Here is a 16,963-nt window from a genome sequence, read left to right as displayed (position 1 = left end):
GGTCCAGGTGGGGGAGCTGGGGAGGCAGTGATGTGGCCGGTGGGGGCCTGGTCCTTCCTTGGCTCCCTGGACTCGTGGATTAGGTCTGGGTGATGGCACGGCATGGCCTGTCCTGCCTTTGCGCCCGTGCTTCAGCTGTGCCCTTGCCTGGAGGGTCTTCTGCTTGATGGGGCGTTACTGCCTGCTCCTCCTCCCAGAGCCTTTGTGTCTTGCCCCCTGCCATCCGTCTGCCTGGCCCGGCTACCCGGACAGTCCCCTCTGGGGTGATGTGTGCTGGGGAGTCGCAGCCCAGCACGGTGGCTGCTGAAGCCTCCCTGCTGCACAGACCCAGGGCTGTGCACGCAGGCCTGAGCAGATGTTCGCCGACGTGCTGGGTTGGGACCGTGGCCTGAGTTGAGGGAATGCGTACCGGTCTGCCCCTTCTGGGAAAGGCCAGAAAAATCTAGCCAATAATGTGAGCTCCCCCAGAGCCCTGCAGCCAAAGGCTAGGAAGCTGGTGCACAGTCAAGCTAGAGGTGGAGAGATGGCCTTGCGGGCCAACCTTTGGCATCACAGGGGGGCGCCTGCAGGCTGGCAAGAGGCTAAGTGGAGAGTCGCTGGGTCCAGATATATTTTCCTGTACCATGCATGTGCGTGGTTGAAGTCCACTTAGAGTGTGCCCCTGGGTGGTGTGGGAGAGTCTGAGCTCGCCTGCCAGAGGCCGAGCTGGATGCAGCTGGTGTCTCCAGAGAAAGCTGACCTCTACTCCCCTTCGCCTCTGCCTTCCCAGGTGAGATTCATTCCACGCACCCCTTGGCCCTCCTGGGCTGTGTCCCTCTAACTTGGGGCCAGTGCCCACTCCTGTTTCATCAGCGTGAGTCTGTCTTGTCCTTCCCTCACCCTGCCCCCTGCCCTGGGCACATAGCACCCCTTACCTACTCTGGTCACGAGGAAAGCCACTGCTTCCCAGGGTCCTTGAGGACCCTGCAGAAAGAAGCCGAGGAAAGAGAGGGTGCTTGGTTTAGCCTGGAGGCTGTGTGGCCTCTGGCAAGTGACCTGCCCTCTCTGAATCACGGGGTCCACGGCTACCAAATAAGGTGGCGTGGCAGGGCCTCCCAGTTTGGAGAGTGTTCAGTAAAAAGCATGTTATAACCCTGAGGCTTATCCGGAGATCAGCCTGTATGTAAGCAGCAGCCAGAGGTTTGGTGTTAATGTCTGTGACTGTCCTCCGAAGGGTGGGGGGTAGATAGGCCTTGTCGTACCTTGCCCGACCCCTCGTCACCAGGAGGGAGATGCAGCCAGAGGGTCTGTCTCAGTCTTGCTGCCACGTTCGGCTCCTACCCAGAGTCCTGGGAGCGGGGGCTCTGGACGGTAAGTGTAACAAGGCCTGGCATCCGTTGAGAACGTAGAGGCCAGACGCTGCGATCGATGTTCTTAACTGAGATTTAATTCACGTACCATTACAGTCACCCTCTTAAAGTGTGCAGTTCGGTGGTTTTTAGCACATTTACGATGTTGTGCAACCTTCTCCGTCATCTGATTCCAGGACGCTTTTGTTGCCCCAAAAAGAAACCCTGGACCTGTTTGCTGTTACTCCCCAGCCCGCCTCCCCTCAGTCCCTGGCAACCACTCACGTGCTTTCTGTTCTATGGATTTGCCTATTGTAGATATTTTGTATCAGTGGAGTTCTATAATATGTGGGCTTTAACGTTTTTGAGGTTCATCCATATTGTAGCCAAGGACTTCATTCGTTTTTGTGGCTGAATAATGTTCCATTGTGTGGATAGATCAGACTGTTCATCCAGTCGTCTGTTGGTGGATATTTAGGCTCTTACCACCTTTTGGCGCTTATGAACTCGCTGGTTATGAACAATACTGCTATGAATGCTCCTGTACAAGTTTTTATTTGGACACCTGTTTTCAGTTTTCTTGGGTGTGTATGCCAGGAGTGGGATCGCTGGGTCTCATGGTGACTCGACATCGAGCCATTTGAGGAACTGCCAGGCTGCTTTCCAAAGCGCAGCGCAGTTTCACATTCGTCTGCTGGCTTTACCTGCATTATCTTATCAGTCTGCACGTTAACTTTATGAGGTATAGATAGAATTGTTATCACCTCCACTTTTCAAATGGGAGACTCGAAACTCAGAGGGTTTCTTGCCTATGGCCACACGGCCGGCCAGCTGATGATTCTTTGGCCAGAGCTGGCTTTGATCACTAAAGCAGTCTCTTGTCCCAGGCCCTGTTTTGTGTCTGCAGGACGAGAACTTTTGACTGTATTGTTGACGTTATATTCCTGGTGCCTGGGACATGTTGACGCTCACATATTTGTTGAATAAAATGCCATTTTTTCCTGATCTTGCTGGCTTGATCAGGAACTTGAGGGTGGCAGCATGTGTTTTAGGGGTTCCTGTAGTCTACAAGTTCTCAGACTCCTGCTGGGACCTGCTGTCCCCTCTTCACACGGGGTCCCACCGGCCTCACAGGGAGTGGGGGGGTGCACAGTGTCTGCAGGGCAGAGGTGACCTCTCTTCCCAGCGAGTGCTTGCCATTAACCTGACCTGTTTTCTCTGCCGTCCGAGGCTGCTGACGACCTGCTCTCCTTTTTCTCCTCTAGGCAAAACCCATTTATGGCGGCTGGCTGCTCTTGGCTCCAGATGGGACTGACTTTGACAACCCCGTGCACAGGTCTCGGGTAAGGGCGTCGGAATTCTCGGCGGAGGAGGTGGAGGAGGAGGCCCAGCTGAGCGTGTGCGGGTGGGACAGAGCTGGGAGGTGGGGAGTGGAACAGTGGATCCCGGGGTGGCAGGGTCAGAGGGGCCCTCCAGGTGCTCATCTTGGTAGGTCCCACGGAAGAGTCTCCTACATAGTTATGCATATTCCTTCCTTCACAACGAGATGCTCTCGTGTGGGCGTCTCTGTTTTGTAGCAACAGTTAAGTGGAAGCAGCACAAGAGCACGCCGCCCGGCCCCTGCCTCCCCGAGCTCTGGTGGGCTGCAGGCCTGGAGGCCTCGGCTTGCCTGTCCCTGAACTTTGCGTGGCCTGTGGGGCGGCTGCTGGAGATGGTCAGTCCGGCGTCATCCTGTCCTGGAGTTTGTTCCTATGCCAGGAAACCCCTTTGGGTTTGACTCCAGTTAGAACACTGTCTTTGCTTCCTCAAGAGCCTCCTGTGGGTGCTGCTGCTCATACCCCGTGACGCTCGAGCTCTGCCCCTTCCGTCCCCTGCACCCCTGGGCACTCGCCATCCCCTTTGTCTGAGTCCCTGCTGCTCACCCCCTCCTCACCCTGAATTGTATGCTCTGGATGGAACCTCAGGGCTGCACCTTCTGGTCCCACAGACCTTGCATTGTGTCTCTGGTCTTTGGGATTCCTTCTGGAATAGGTTTTGATTTCAGAGACAACACATAGCTCATAGGAGCCTTGGAAATGTTCCTGGGAAACATGGCCAGGTGGCCTCGCCCTAGACACCTAGCCATCTTGGCAAGGCCACTGCAGTCCCTGTTCATGCCACCCAGGAGGGGGACTTGGGAGTGACTGGTCCAGCCAGACTGCAGTTTCCATGGAGCAAGCAGTTCATTTTCTTGTTTTATATTAATATTAAGGTTGTACAGAACTGCCATTTCCAGCTTCTGCTGATAAAATCATCATTGTCAATTATGTAATTCTGGCCCAAAGCAGAAGACATGATTCTATAGTTAGTTCTTATGGCCTTATCACCAGTGAAAATCTGAACATTGTCGGGCCTTCTGAAATGTTGAAAATATGTCATGGACCCTCAGGGTGATCTTTGGGGCTTGGGAGCCGTGCGGGGCAACCATGGCATGGGCCAACGGTCTTGTGTTAGAGACCAGGCCCTTCTCCTCACAAAAAGGAAGATATCTATCCTGATAATTCTTTCGTTTCAGCTCTTGGTGGCATTTGACTGCCCCCGGGGCCTGGCCCATGGACGGAGAGGGGGAGGCAGGGTGACCCTGTTTGCGGGCCTGTCACTCCCTGGATATTGGAGTTACTTCCGCTGGCCGTGCTCCTCTTCTGTTTTGATTTTTGTTAGCTCATTTCCCCTTAGTGAATTCTGGAGCCCGGCTGCCTTTTGCCTCCTCGCTCACAGTGGGTCATCAGAACAACCCCTTTTACAGCAGTTTCCCAGATGTGGTAAATCGGTGCCTTGGCACTCCCGGCTATTCTGTGTCCTATCAGATCATTCACCAAATAAATATTGACACACAGCATGTGCTGGGTGCTGTAGGAATACATTGTTTCTGCTCCTCGGGAGCTTCCAAATTTTAATAAACAGGTTTCTTGTTAAACCTCAATAACTCATGTGGAAACACAAATCACTCATGTGATTTGGGCCTCTCTCGTGGCCCAATCCTGGCTAATGAGTCACACTCTTACACCTCGGGTCTGTCTTTTCCTGCCATCTGCCCCAGGAATGGAGTCTGGGGAGCTGGTGTTCCTTAGACTTGGGTTTGTTCGAGGTGGGGACTCAGCATGCTGAGATCCGGGGCCGGGACCTGGACCCACCTAACCACGCACCCTGTGCTCTGTTGCAGAAATGGCAGCGGCGGTTCTTCATTCTTTACGAGCACGGCCTCTTGCGCTATGCCTTGGACGAGATGGTGAGTGTCCTCCTCACCCGTTCCCTGCCCGCATCCTCCGTCCACCCCTTCATTGCTGTGCTGTTTGCGTCACCATGGATGAGTGCAGCGGCTGTGTGCTCCTACTTGGGCTTCTGTTTGGGAGTCTGCAGTGCTTTGAAGAGCTGTGGCAGCTGGTGGAAATGGCCCTGAGAACCCAGCCTTTGGTTTGAGGCATCTTCTCCAGTGGTCGTGGATGAGAGGAAGTAGTGAGGGGGACGTCACTTCTGTCTATTCAGGGCTCATGGGAGTTTGGACTTGGCCGGAGCGCCCCTCGTTAGGGGCAAGGGAGCGCAAGTCCCGGGGTGTGGTGAGGGCCTGCGCAGGCTGGCCCTGCAGGTGCTGGCGGGGCGGGTGGCATTGAGCACACGTGTAGGCAGCATTTTAAAGTTGAGACTGTCCTCGAAAATCTAGTCACAACCAAGTAAGGCTGTGACCTCGCCTCTCCTTCCCAGAGTTTGTTTCTCCGCTGCAGCGGTGAGACAGGCGTCTGGAGGTGTGAGTAGCGATGACTGCTCCACAAGGGCCTTCCAGACAGTCGGGGCACTGGGGGTTTGGGACGGTCATTACAGCTCACAGGTGCAAAGGCCAGAAGTGGGTCTGCTTGCACACACGAGTCCTAACCTTTGTGATGTGGTGCTTTATTGTGTTTTGTTTCTGGTATGAATTAATAGGTATGATGCCTTAGTTCCATACCGACTGTCGCCTCATTGGTTCCTTCTTGAAAAGAATGTTCTTCCTTCTCATTCTTTCTCATGAACATACCTGTACATCGTGAGTGGCCTGCGAGGGCTTCTGCTGTGGGAGGTCTGTGTGACAGTAGCTGGCGGTGAGTGCCGATGGGCCCAGATTTGCTCGTGGTAGGCACAGGGAGATGGTTCACTCGGCCTTCCCTGCGGGGCGAGGAAGCAGACCTGGAGGATGGACTCCACGCCGCCCTGCGTGTTTTCCTGCCTTGGCCATCATGTGGCCCTAGTCCTGGAGTGGGAGCTGAACTCCTGCAGGCCCCAAGCTTTACCTTGCCCTCCCTGTGGCCGGCTGACCGGGTCTTAAGTCCTGCGGCCAACTAACAATGTCCGAGCAACCTCACGAGGTCGTTGGATCACACTCGGGCTAGACGGGGTCCATGAACCAGGCTGAAAAGCAGAGCTCCCTGGACTTCCTCGGTGACTGATTATTCCAGTCAGGAAATCTTTCTTTAGGCATAACTGAAATCCAGCAAAATCCATTGTTCTCTTTGGCTCAGTTATACAGGCACCAAGAGGGTGGCTACCGGGGACGCCTTTGTGTTGGCGCAAATGCGGGGCGCATGCTGCGCCCCCAGAATGGCTCCTGAATCACTGAGGCTGGCAAGCCACAAGTGCTGACACCTGGCGGTACATCTTGGTCTCCCAGCAACCTGGATGTTGGCTGGGTGATGCTTCATGTGGTGCTGGGGCAGAGAAGGGCCCGGGCCAGGGAAGTGGGGAAAGAAAGAAGCCCCAGGACAAACTTGGGCTGGAGAAAGGACACGGGGCATGCCTAGAGCTGGCAGTGTTTGGCCCCGGGCTCCTGGCAGATGGCCTTGGAGCTGCAGAGACTGACCGGCTGCGCCAGTCCGTGCTGTCCCGCCCAGGGCAGGGCTGTCGCGGGTGCTGCACCCTGGGAGCGAAGTGGCACCGTGTCTGCAGGGGGCAGGCGTCGTGGCAGCTGTGCTGAAATACCCCTGCGGCATCCCTGCAGGCTCGCGAGGTCTCCCTTGTGTCAGGGAGGTCACGGGGCAGAGAGTTGCAAGCAGGCAGTCGGGGCAGAGACCAGGTAGGAGGAGGTGGGGCTGGAGGAGCCTGTCCCGTGTCTGGTGGTCTGCATCAGGTTGGTTCCTTGTGGCCGCTCCCCGGGATGAGCAGACGACCCAGAGCCCAGAGGCTCCAGCTCAGCGGTTGGCCTACCCACAGCTAAGACCTCCACCCCAACCGGGCCGGCAGTGTGCTGAACCCGGAGCAGGACTTCCTGCCTTCCAGGCAGGCTCGCGTGTGGGCTGAACTCCTGCGGTGCTGGAAGCTTTTTCTGTGAGTGCCTAGAAGTAGAGCTGTGGTCCTCAGCCTGGGACCTTGTGCCTCCCAGGCCTCATGGCAATGTCTGGAGTCATCTTTGATTGTCACAGCCGGGGCAGGGATGACACTGGCATCTAGTGGGTAGAGGCCAGGGATGCTGCTGAATATCCTACTGTGCAGTGAACAGCACCGTCCCCCGTCACACAAAGAAGGATCCAGCCCAAAATGTCAACAGTGCCAAGGCTGAGAAGCCCTGGGTGATTTGGTCAGTGGTTTATTTAAATTTTTATTTATTTTTAAAAATTAAGATATAAATTTGATTTGCTATTAGCTCTGTTCTTAAATAGCACAAGGGGACTCACCAGTCAGATTTCTGGGGAGTGAGGCTGGAGAGTGACGGTGGGGATGGGGTGGGGTTGGCTCGCTGTCTGGTGTCGTGCTGGTGGAGGAATAGGGGTGGGTGTTACTCAGCAGAGGGGAAAAAAACCTCCTGAGAGCTCTGAAGAATAGAGAGGGGTTGTCTCAGCCCTGCTGGGCTTGGGCTGGAGAGGAAGGTGGGTGTCAGGAGGTTGCAGTGTGTGGGGGCGGGGCGGATGGGGAACCAGTCCCTGGATCCAGCCACGGCTGCTGCGGGAAGCCCTTCTGCTTGGGGACTTCTGCCGGGGCCAGGGCGGCAGGCCTCATCCCGGAGGGGCTGACTGTTGCCTCTCTGGGCAGCTCTGAGATGGGACTAACTTTGGGGAATCTGTTTTCCTTTTTTGGGAAATTTCTTTCCTGATACACCCACATACCCTGTAACTGGTGGGTGTGGAGGAGAGGCAACTTTCCCAAAAAAGGAAAAGAAATTTCCCAAATGCAGTCTGAGGTGAGGTGGGCTCAGGGCAGCCTCAAAGACAAGTAGGAGCCTGAGGAGTTTGGCTGGGCCCCTGAATTTCCAGGAGTGGACAGATCGGAGGATCTGGAAGCTCGACCTGCCGCCTCTCTGCTCTGCCTTTGTTCGTCCCACTGTGAAATGCTCCCCATGATTTGACCACATTCTGCCACTTTTCTTTGAGCTTTTAAGAACTGATGCAAAGCTAAGGCGCTGGTGTCACCAGAGCCCAGACGTCACTGGAAGCTCCTGGGAGAGGCACCAGGTCAAGAAGGGAGGTGGGAGCACCCCGCGCTGGGGGGACATTCCTGGCCATGGAGGCCCTGTGACAGGCAGAAGGATGATCTGATGTTATGTTCTTGTTTTTAATTGTGGTAAAATACATACAACATACCACTTACTGACACCCTCCTGGCCAGTTTTCAGTGTGGAGTTCGGTGGCGTTAAGCACGTTGACATAAGTACGACCATCGCCACCCGCCATCGCCGGAACTCTCCTCATCCTGTGGAACTGGAACTCTGTGCCCGTTGAATTCCATCTCCCTGTTCCCTGCCCCAGGCCCTGGCAGCCACCGGCCTAGTTCTGTCTGTGAATTCGAGCACTCTAGGTGCTTGACGTACGTGTGGTCACACAGTGCTCGTCCTTTTGTGACTGGCTTATTTCGCTTGTCATAGTGCCTTCAGGGCTCATCCGTACTGCAGCATGCGTCAGGATTTTGTTGCTCTTCCGGTGGTGCCAGGTCTAACGCTCTTGAACCGTGTCTGCTCGGAGACAGACTGCCGCTGAGCACGTCCTGCGTGGGAGCCAAGGGGCCATTGTGAGGTGCGCTTCCCAGGCAGGCTGTGGCGCTGAGCTGTCCTCGGCCGCAAGAGTCCTTGAGAGCCGGGAGAGGCAAGAGCAGCGTGACCGTGTGGGGGCTTTGCTGAGACTTTTAGCCCAGCTCACATCCCCGCACTTACTGAGGAAAACACTCTTAGCTCTTGAGCATGTGCCTGTTTTGGGGGCAACTTGTGGGTTTCTCAGTCCCACAGGATGTGAAGGTCCGGCCAGAGAAAGCAGCGTGGGGTGCCTTTGTACTCGTGTGTGAGGATCTTCGGAGCGCTCCAAGGGCCGGGGTTCCGGCCTCTTTAAAGTGTGCTTCTCCTAGGTGAGGGTCCAGGGGGCTGCTTTGGTCTCAGGGGCTTTGCCCACCGCATCCTTGACCAATTTCTGTCGCTGCTGGTGTTGTGGTAAAGCCGTGAGCAGTGCGCAGGTGCTGGTGCCACAGGAGAGTGTGGGGGCATTCGCTGCCCCCAGGCCCTGCTGATCTTAGGGACCATCCAGTGAGGTATTTCTCTCCCCACCTGAAGCCGAGCCCCCACCCCCTTGCTCCCCGAGCCCCCACCCCCTTGCTCCCCGAGCCCCCACCCCCTTGCTCCCCGAGCCCCCACCCCCTTGCTCCCCGAGCCCCCACCCCCTTGCTCCCCGAGCCCCCAGCCCCTTGCTCCCCGAGCCCCCAGCCCCTTGCTCCCCGAGCCCCAGCCCCTTGCTCCCCGAGCCCCACCCCCTTGCTGCCCGAGCCCCACCCCCTAGCTCCCCGAGCCCCACCCCCTTGCTCCCCGAGCCCCACCCCCTTGCTCCCCGAGCCCCACCCCCTTGCTCCCCGAGCCCCACCCCCTAGCTCCCCGAGCCCCACCCCCCGAGCCCCACCCCCTAGCTCCCCGAGCCCCACCCCCTAGCTCCCCGAGCCCCACCCCCTTGCTCCCCGAGCCCCACCCCCTTGCTCCCCGAGCCCCACCCCCTTGCTCCCCGAGCCCCACCCCCTAGCTCCCCGAGCCCCACCCCCTAGCTCCCCGGCCCCCACCCCCTAGCTCCCCGGCCCCCACCCCCTTGCTCCCCGAGCCCCCACCCCCTAGCTCCCCGAGCCCCCACCCCCTTGCTCCCCGAGCCCCCACCCCCTTGCTCCCCGAGCCCCCACCCCCTAGCTCCCCGAGCCCCACCCCCTTGCTCCCCGAGCCCCACCCCCTTGCTCCCCGAGCCGTCGTTTTGCAGACATTGCCCTGCTTCGGAGTCTCTGCGGGGCAGGGTCAGGAACCCGTAGTTTAAGTAGCCGCTCCCTGTGATGTTTAGGGAGCACTAACAGTTGAAAGCTGTTGCCTCGTGCCGTGCCTCGGTTTCCTCTAGCCTGGAGCTTTCCTAGGCAGGCTGCCTGGGCAGGCGAGAGGAAGGGCTGAGCTGAGGCACTTGCGCTCTGTCTGATTCTTTGGAAACTGTAGTGGCTGTTGTGGGTGGGGACGCGCGGCCAGTAGGAGGTCCCTCCTGTGGTGAAGCTCATGCCTGTTGGCATTCGCATGGACGCGCCGGGACTGCATCGCTAGAGAGCCACGGTGCACGTGCTCTTACAGGCAGCAGGGACTGAGGGAGACCGAGAAGCCTGCAGGAGAGAGGTGGCACTTGGCTGCCTTCCCGCCGGTCAGGAAGGTTCCGGAGGAGGAGTGCACCCAGCCCCGGGCTCTGTGTTGGCTTTTATGCACATTCTCAACCTGGTCCTCTTAAGAACACTGCCTGGTAGATATTGTGTCCATTTCACAGATGAAGAGACTGAGGGCCAGAGAGATTGTGAGGTCGCTCAGCTAAGGAGTGGGAGGCCTGGGGTGCGTTCTCAGGGCAGGCTTCTTCTGGGGGAGGGATGGCGTCATCGCTTTACCAAATGCTTCCGTCACTGCTCTGCCAGCACCTGCTGCTGAGTGTGGGAGGGGAAGAGTTGGGGTCCTTCCTGCCCCCGGTTTGTATGTAGCTGTAGGTCGGCCCGGCCCCAGGAGCTCACCCGTGTCTTTGATGCCCATGGAACGAAGCTCGCTTCTGGCTTGAGATCCTGTGGGGTCTGCCTTCTTTTTATGACGTATATGAATATAAATTCAGAGAGATTTGTAGAAATGGGAACAATTAAGAAATTAGCGTCTATAACTGTCCAGGGGCAGAGAAGCTTCCTCCGGCCTGGAGACCCTTCATGTTTAAAGGATAGGAAGGAGCAAGACAGGAAACTGGGGAAGATGTTTTATGGATCAGTTTTCAGAATTATTTTTAAATCTGTCATGTTTCAGCCTTGCTTTGGCCTGCGTGCTTTCCCGTGGGGCTCCAGTCTCGAGGAGGAGGAGGAGGAGGGAGGCTCCGCTGCTCAGGCCCAGGGGCTCCGCAGGGCTCGCTGTCTTGGTGTGCTCAGCGGCTGAGAGTGCTCACTGCCGCTGCCTCTGCGGGAACCTCCTGGGCTAAATATTGGGCTTTCCTCCCTCATCCTCTGCTCAGCCGCCTGTTTCTAGTCCTGTGCTTGCTGTCAGAGTGGCGATCATTTTAAAAAATAACTTTGACTCAGACTTTTAGTTGGAAGACCTCCATCTTTTTTTTCTTTTTTTAAGAGATGGGATTTCGCTCTGTCGCCCAGGCTGGAGTGCAGTGGCGTGATCACAGCTCACTGCGGCCTCCAACTCCTGGGCTCAGAGGATCCTCCTGCCTCAGCCTCCCGAGTAGCTGGGGCTGCAGGCACATGCCACCATGACAGGCTAATGTTTTTTACTTTTGTACACACCGGGTCATGTTACGTTGCCCAGGCTGATCTTGAATTTGTGGGCGCAAGTGATCCCCCCGCCTCGGCTTCCCAAAGTGCTGGGATTACAGGCGTGAGCCACCGTGCTCGGCCAAGACTTCTGTCTTTAAGTGGTCCTCTGCACAGAACCTTAATACAAGTTTTAAAACGAATGCAGTCGGGTGCTGCTTTAGTTGAGGTTTAAGAATATTTCTGACCCCTCCCTCATAAACCCTCCCAGGCAGCCACAGTAAAGCACATGCCCCGACCAGACGAGACTCCCTCTGTGGCAGAATCATCCAGGTGCCTGAAGGCCCAGAGCATGTGCCTGCTCAGGAAAGGCGCCTCTTCTTGTGTTGACCATTTAATTAACTTGCATTTTCCAAAATGATGAACTTAGTTTTTAAGCACCTGTGAAGTGGTGAATGTCTCTGAGGTCTTTGCCAGAGGTGACAGGTGTGTGAGCACATTTTCAGGGTAGCTCGTAGGCACATGTGGGGGCTTCTGTCCAGGAGCCCGGGGGCAGGGAGGGAGCCCCGGCAACGTGGTGGGCCGGGGCACGGTCAGGGCCAGCAGCCTGGGGGACGTCAGGAATCGTGGACAAGGCGGGGGTGTTCGGAAGGTGCTTCCAGGGTCCTGAGGGTTTTTGCCCGTCCCCCAGCCCCACTATATGTCTCTGGGCACAGGGCCTTGCGTGAATCTTCAGTCCTGTCTTTATTCAGTTATGACAACGAAGAATAGTTTTTGCCTCTTTGGGAGGGAGGATTGGAGCAATTAAATCCTTAATGAGGCGTAAGTATTTGGAGGTAAGATCTGTGGGTTCGTGTTATGCACAGCAAGGGCTTTTGATCCTGGGCTAGAAGGTGAGGTCCTGGCTAGTCCTGGTGGTGTTCGTGATGATCTTTTGGCAGCAGGAAGCTGGGGGCTTAGGGGTGGGCAGGGAGGGCCCTGTGCTCCACTCAGGGCTTCCTGTAGCCACTTTGCCGCGTCTTCGGGCCAGATTTGAGTTATTTTGATGTGTTAAAAGGGGAGTGAACTAGCTGTGGGTGTAGATGAACCCGGGTGGGGTTGGAGACTGCTGTAGTCAGAGTTGGGGGTCAGAAGTGAGGCTGGGAGCCGTTTGCTGACAAGTGCTGCGCCCTTCTCTCCCTGCAGTCTAACTTACCGTGATGCGTGAAATGCCACCCCTCAGAACCGGGCTCGCAGACGGAGGAACGGCCTCCGGCTCTGTGGACCCTCAGGGCGGACGCCATTCTCTGGAAACGGGGCGCTGCGCTTTAAGCTCCCTCCTTCCTTTCCCTCCTGGCCTTTTAACAGAGGTTGGCAGGGTGATCGTAAGGCGCCTGGGCCTGGTGGCTGTCAGATAGTGGCCGTGTGGCTTTCGGTAGCCTTTTCTTGTCGTTTACAACTCTGCATGGAGGCCCGCACGGCACTTCCCACGCATGGAACCAGGGTGGGGCTGGACGCTGCCAGCGATACCTGTGGGGCCGTGTGGGCCCGGCGTCGAGCGGGCTCCCGAGGGGGCCAGTCGGGGGTTTCTAGCCGGGGTCTGATTCGGGGCATTTCGTGAGTGAGGAGTTGAGACGGGCCCACAAGGGCTCGACTGCAGGTGAGGGCAGGCCGGGGGTGCCCTGACCTCCTGGTCCCGACCTGTGGCCTAGGAGTTGGCCTTCGGGGAGTGGGGGGTAGAGAGGGAAGGGGCCTGCGTGGGGGCAGTTTGGGTGTTCTGTGTCTCTGGTGTTGGAGTCGGACGTGGACGGCCGGAGCCCTGCAGAGGGAGGATGTCTGAAGAACGTGCAGGAGTGAGCAGGCAGGGGCGAGTCGGAGGAGGGGAGCGGGCCGTCCCCTGCAGGTGGGGTAGGAAGGCTCTGCAGGTCACCGGGATCCTTCTCGAGAGCCAGGAGAGGGCACAGATCAGCCCAGGTCAGACACGAGTCCCTCCTTCCTGTGTCCCTTACCCCAGGACACCCGTCAAGCCCTGGAGTTACCTTGCACTTATCTGCACGAGGGTCTCCACCCTCCAGGTTGAGGCCTGGTATCTTCGCGCCCCAGCAGGGCCTTAGGAAGCGGCCCTCCACTCAGCCAGCTGGCCCGCTGGCTGTCCTCCTCAGTTCTTTGGTGCTTGCATTTCTGTTGTAAACGTTTTAGGTAGGCCTCCCCCTGGAAATCCCCCTCTTCAAATTTCAGGCCACACTGAGAGGATTTGGTGACCCAGGTGCCCAGTGAGCGCCCTTCTGTCTCACTGGGACCGTCCGGTGTGCCTGCCTGCCTTCCAGTTACACGAGTGGGGAGTCACTCGGGGACAGCATTAGCTGTCACCTGCGTCCAGGGCCGTAATTCGATACCCGTGTTCCTCTCTCTGCCCTCCCTGTGTGCCTGCGGGAGCTTCTGGACACCCAGGATTCATTAATAGGGGGGCCTGAGATGGTTTTGTGTCTCGTTGCCCACTTAGGTGCCACCTGGCCGGCCCTTTGTCGTGCGCACAGCTCTTCTAGTGGCACAGAGGAGGTGTGGCAGTGGGAGCGGCGGTTCTGTTGAGTCGGTGGGGGGTTTCTGCAGCCGGCGCCCGCTGGGGAAGCAGCCAGGAAGAGAGGCTGTGGCCGGCACCCTTGCTGGGTTGTCCTCAGGCTGTGGGTGGACTTCTGGGCAGCGCTGCCGTGGTGCCCTGCAGGGTGAGGGTCACAATGGGCTGGGCGTCTCCCTCCCACGGAGAGAGGCATGACTTTGGGTATTAGGAAAGGGAAAAGCTTGGAATAATTGGTTAGGAAACTAATTGAGTATCGGCAGGGAAAGAACTGTCAAAAAAGAGTTATTTTATGGGCGTTGGCAACAGAAAACATTTGGGGTTGAAAAAGCAAAGCCAAGCGGCTGGCGCTTGTGTGTGCGTGCAGTGCTCACACTGGTCCAGAGGGCGGACGGCACAGCCAGGCTGCAGAGTCCTCCGGGCGGATCCCCTCCACCCCACCTCGGGGCCCCCACACTCGTCCCTGGTCAGGTCATTGTACCCTGCCCCACCCGCCTGACCATGTCTCTCGCTTGCTTTTTTCCCAGGAAATACGCTGTCCAGGACCAGTCTGATAAGCCGATCCGTTTACGGCATTAATTGTGGTTGCAGCTTAATATGTTAATGTCTTAACCTGTCCTATCCTCCCTGCTCTCGTCCCCCTCCACAGAACCCTTTTTCAGAAGAACCTTTTATTTGGCCAGGAAGGGAAGGGAAGGCAAGGGAATGTCCTTTGTGTGGGGAAAGCTCTCTGAGCGCAGGGAGTGATTCGCCGGTGGGACCCCAGGGATGGCGGGGGGCGTAAGGAAGGGGGTGTCTTCACGCTGTGCCATGTACTGCCTGTCTTGAGGGCCGGTCCAGCCCACGGGGAAAGGCACGTTGATGGATCACTCGCTCACTCCAGCATCTGTCTGGCGCCTGCAGTGGTGTCAGACATGAACTTTAAGCTGATCTGGTCGGGGGAGGTGGGTGCTGGCCGTACTCCACAACTTGGCAGGTGTGTTCGTTTCCTGTGGCCGTTGTATCAAGGTCCCGCAGACTGAATGGCTTAAAACAACACGTATTTATTCTCTGCTAGTTGTGGAGGTCCAGAGTCCAGAATGAACGCCCCTGGGCAAAGGTCCAGGTGTGGGCAGGGTGGGTTCCCTCCGAGGTCCTGGGGAGGCTCTGTGTCTGCTGCGTGCAGACCCCAGTAGCCAGCTGCCTCCCTCAGCTCCCTCAGCCACCTCTCACCCCTGCACCCTCCACTTGCATCATCCGGTCCCCTCCTCCTCTGAGTCGATCTCCTCCAGCCGCCCTCTTGGAAGGACCCTTGTGGTTATGTTGGGGCCCGTCCAGTGATCCAGAATAGCCTCACCTCATGACCCATAACTTAATCACACCTGGAAAGTCTGCAGATCGGAACTGTGACATCTCGGGGGCCGTTGTTCAGCCCCCCCCAGGAGGGAGCTCCTGCAGGGTGCTCTGGAGGCAGAGGGCTGTGGACTTTGCCTGGGTGGTGGTTTCACAGAGCTGGTGCCGGGCCAGGTGTAAAGGGCCAAAATGGCATTGCCCTAGACTGGGCCGGGAGGCCAGTGGGCAGGGCTGTCCCCCTGTCTACAGACACGCGACCTTGTGTGACCAGAGCGGGTGGCCGCCTCCACTTCTCATCTGTCTCCTCCCTTGTTCTTTCCTGGGCTCCAGCGTTGAGCTCTGGGGGGTTCAGCAGGGCTAAGTGGGACTCGTGGATGCCGCTGCCAGGCATGAGGCGTAGGGTCAGAAATGGGACAAGTGTATGTCACAGGTGGCAAGCAAGATGGGGCCTCCAGGGACCGTCCCTGGTGGACGGCGCAGTTGGCACCTGAGTGCCAGCATCTCCTTCCTTCCCAAGCGTCTGCGTTTGCAGAGTGAGGTGGACGTAGCCAGTGGCAGTGCAGGAGAGGACCTGAGGGCAGCGCCTTCTGCAGGTGGGTCGACAGAGGAGTGGCCTTTGCTGGGGGGAGGCAGCGTGGGGCCTGGTGCCGTGGTGCTCTGACGGTGGCTGCGACTCGGGTCAGCCCTGGGGAGGAGCCCCTTGGGCTGCAGGGTGCAGCAGACACCACTGCGAGTGCGGCCCAGCGCGCCGGCCCGCAGGGAGAGGTGAGGGAGGAAGCAAGGTCTCCCTGTGCTTGGAGAGTGTCATCCTGTTGGTGAGACTGGTTTTGTGTTTATTTCTTCAATGCAGAGTGTAGCTAGATGTGGTACTGCAGACCAAGCCCATGGGACACCAAGGTGAAGGGACAGGGCAGAGATTCCCAGGGGCCGCGGGGCTCTGAAGGATGTGATGCGGCCCCAGGTGGGACCCACCTCCAGCCAGCCATGCAGAAGCAGGCTTGTCCTGTGGGGACAGGAGGGTCGTAGCGGCGTGAGTCCCCTGTTCTCTGTCTCTCCTCAGGGAGCCTTGCTTTTGGGCTTCTGTTTGAACCTCTGCCAAGGTGAGAGGGTACTGGGTGGGCTGCTCCTTAGAGACTACTAAGCAGTGGTCCATCGTCCCCCTGCGAGCCACCTCGGGTTGTGCCTGGTGGCCGGCGGTGCTTGGTGGTCCCCAGGCCCCAGCTGAAAGTTGGTGCTGCCGATGCCCATCACGGCATCAGCTGTCTGTCTTTGGGCCACAGCGGCTGTCCCTGGGGACGTCTGAGGCTCTCTTCCTCAAGGGGCGTCTCCGTGTTTTGGAGCAAGCTGGCCTCTGTGATCAGTGCAGAGATAGAAAGAAGCCATGCACCAGCCACAGTGCTAGCTTCTCTCACTGTGTTTGCGTTTAATCCTTAAAATGGTCCCATGGGGAGAGCACTAGCTTGCCCAAGGTCAGGGTTTCTCTGGGCAGAGCTGGGCTTCTTGCATCGAGCCGTGAGTTGAAGGCCTAGTGGGTGGCGCTGCTCTGGCTCCATTCTCATCCTGTGAGCCAGGGCCCAGACACTCTGGCCTGGGAATTTTGGAGCCTTACCTGGTTAATGTTTAAAGATCTGTGATAAACCAGCATACCCTGGAGCCGGTGTCTACACCTCTGTGGGCGATGGGTGATAATGCTGGTGGTTGGCTGGCACCTGTCGGTCTGAAGATCTGCGGGGGTGGGGCGCATGCCTGCCTGGCCCTGCCTTTTGGTGGGTTCTCAGCAGGAGGCCCAACCCGGACCACGGTATATTCTGGTCCCAGGGACAGACCAGGCGGCTGCTCTAGCTGTATGGGAAAGGGCCACAAGAATGGAGCTGCAGTGTAGTGTGGGGAGGGAGAGTCCTTGGAGACACTCTCTACTGAGACCCAAACGGGAGGCGGGGTCCCCGTGGTCACCTGCCATTCGGTTTCTGAGGCAGACCCTGCCTCTGTGCAGAGGCTCTCATTGCTGGGACTTGTGTGAACCAGG

At 57.7% G+C, this 16,963-nt stretch overlaps 1 protein-coding gene across 3 annotated transcripts in view; it reads left to right on the top strand.

Annotated features, from left to right (window-relative positions):
• The window catches only part of MPRIP (myosin phosphatase Rho interacting protein), a 140,789-nt gene that overhangs the window by 28,113 nt on the left and 95,713 nt on the right, over positions 1 to 16,963 (top strand). For all 3 annotated transcript variants that reach the window (XM_069481837.1, XM_069481838.1, XM_069481839.1), the window contains exons 2-3: positions 2,594 to 2,671; positions 4,531 to 4,596. In XM_069481837.1, the coding sequence (XP_069337938.1) occupies positions 2,594 to 2,671; positions 4,531 to 4,596 (144 nt within the window). The remainder of the gene's footprint in view (positions 1 to 2,593; positions 2,672 to 4,530; positions 4,597 to 16,963) is intronic.

Source organism: Eulemur rufifrons, chromosome 9 (assembly GCF_041146395.1).
Source record: "Eulemur rufifrons isolate Redbay chromosome 9, OSU_ERuf_1, whole genome shotgun sequence".
NCBI classification, from domain to species: Eukaryota; Metazoa; Chordata; class Mammalia; order Primates; family Lemuridae; genus Eulemur; species Eulemur rufifrons.
The sequence above is the reverse complement of the archived record's forward strand: the minus strand, read 5'-3'. Positions and strand labels throughout refer to the sequence as shown.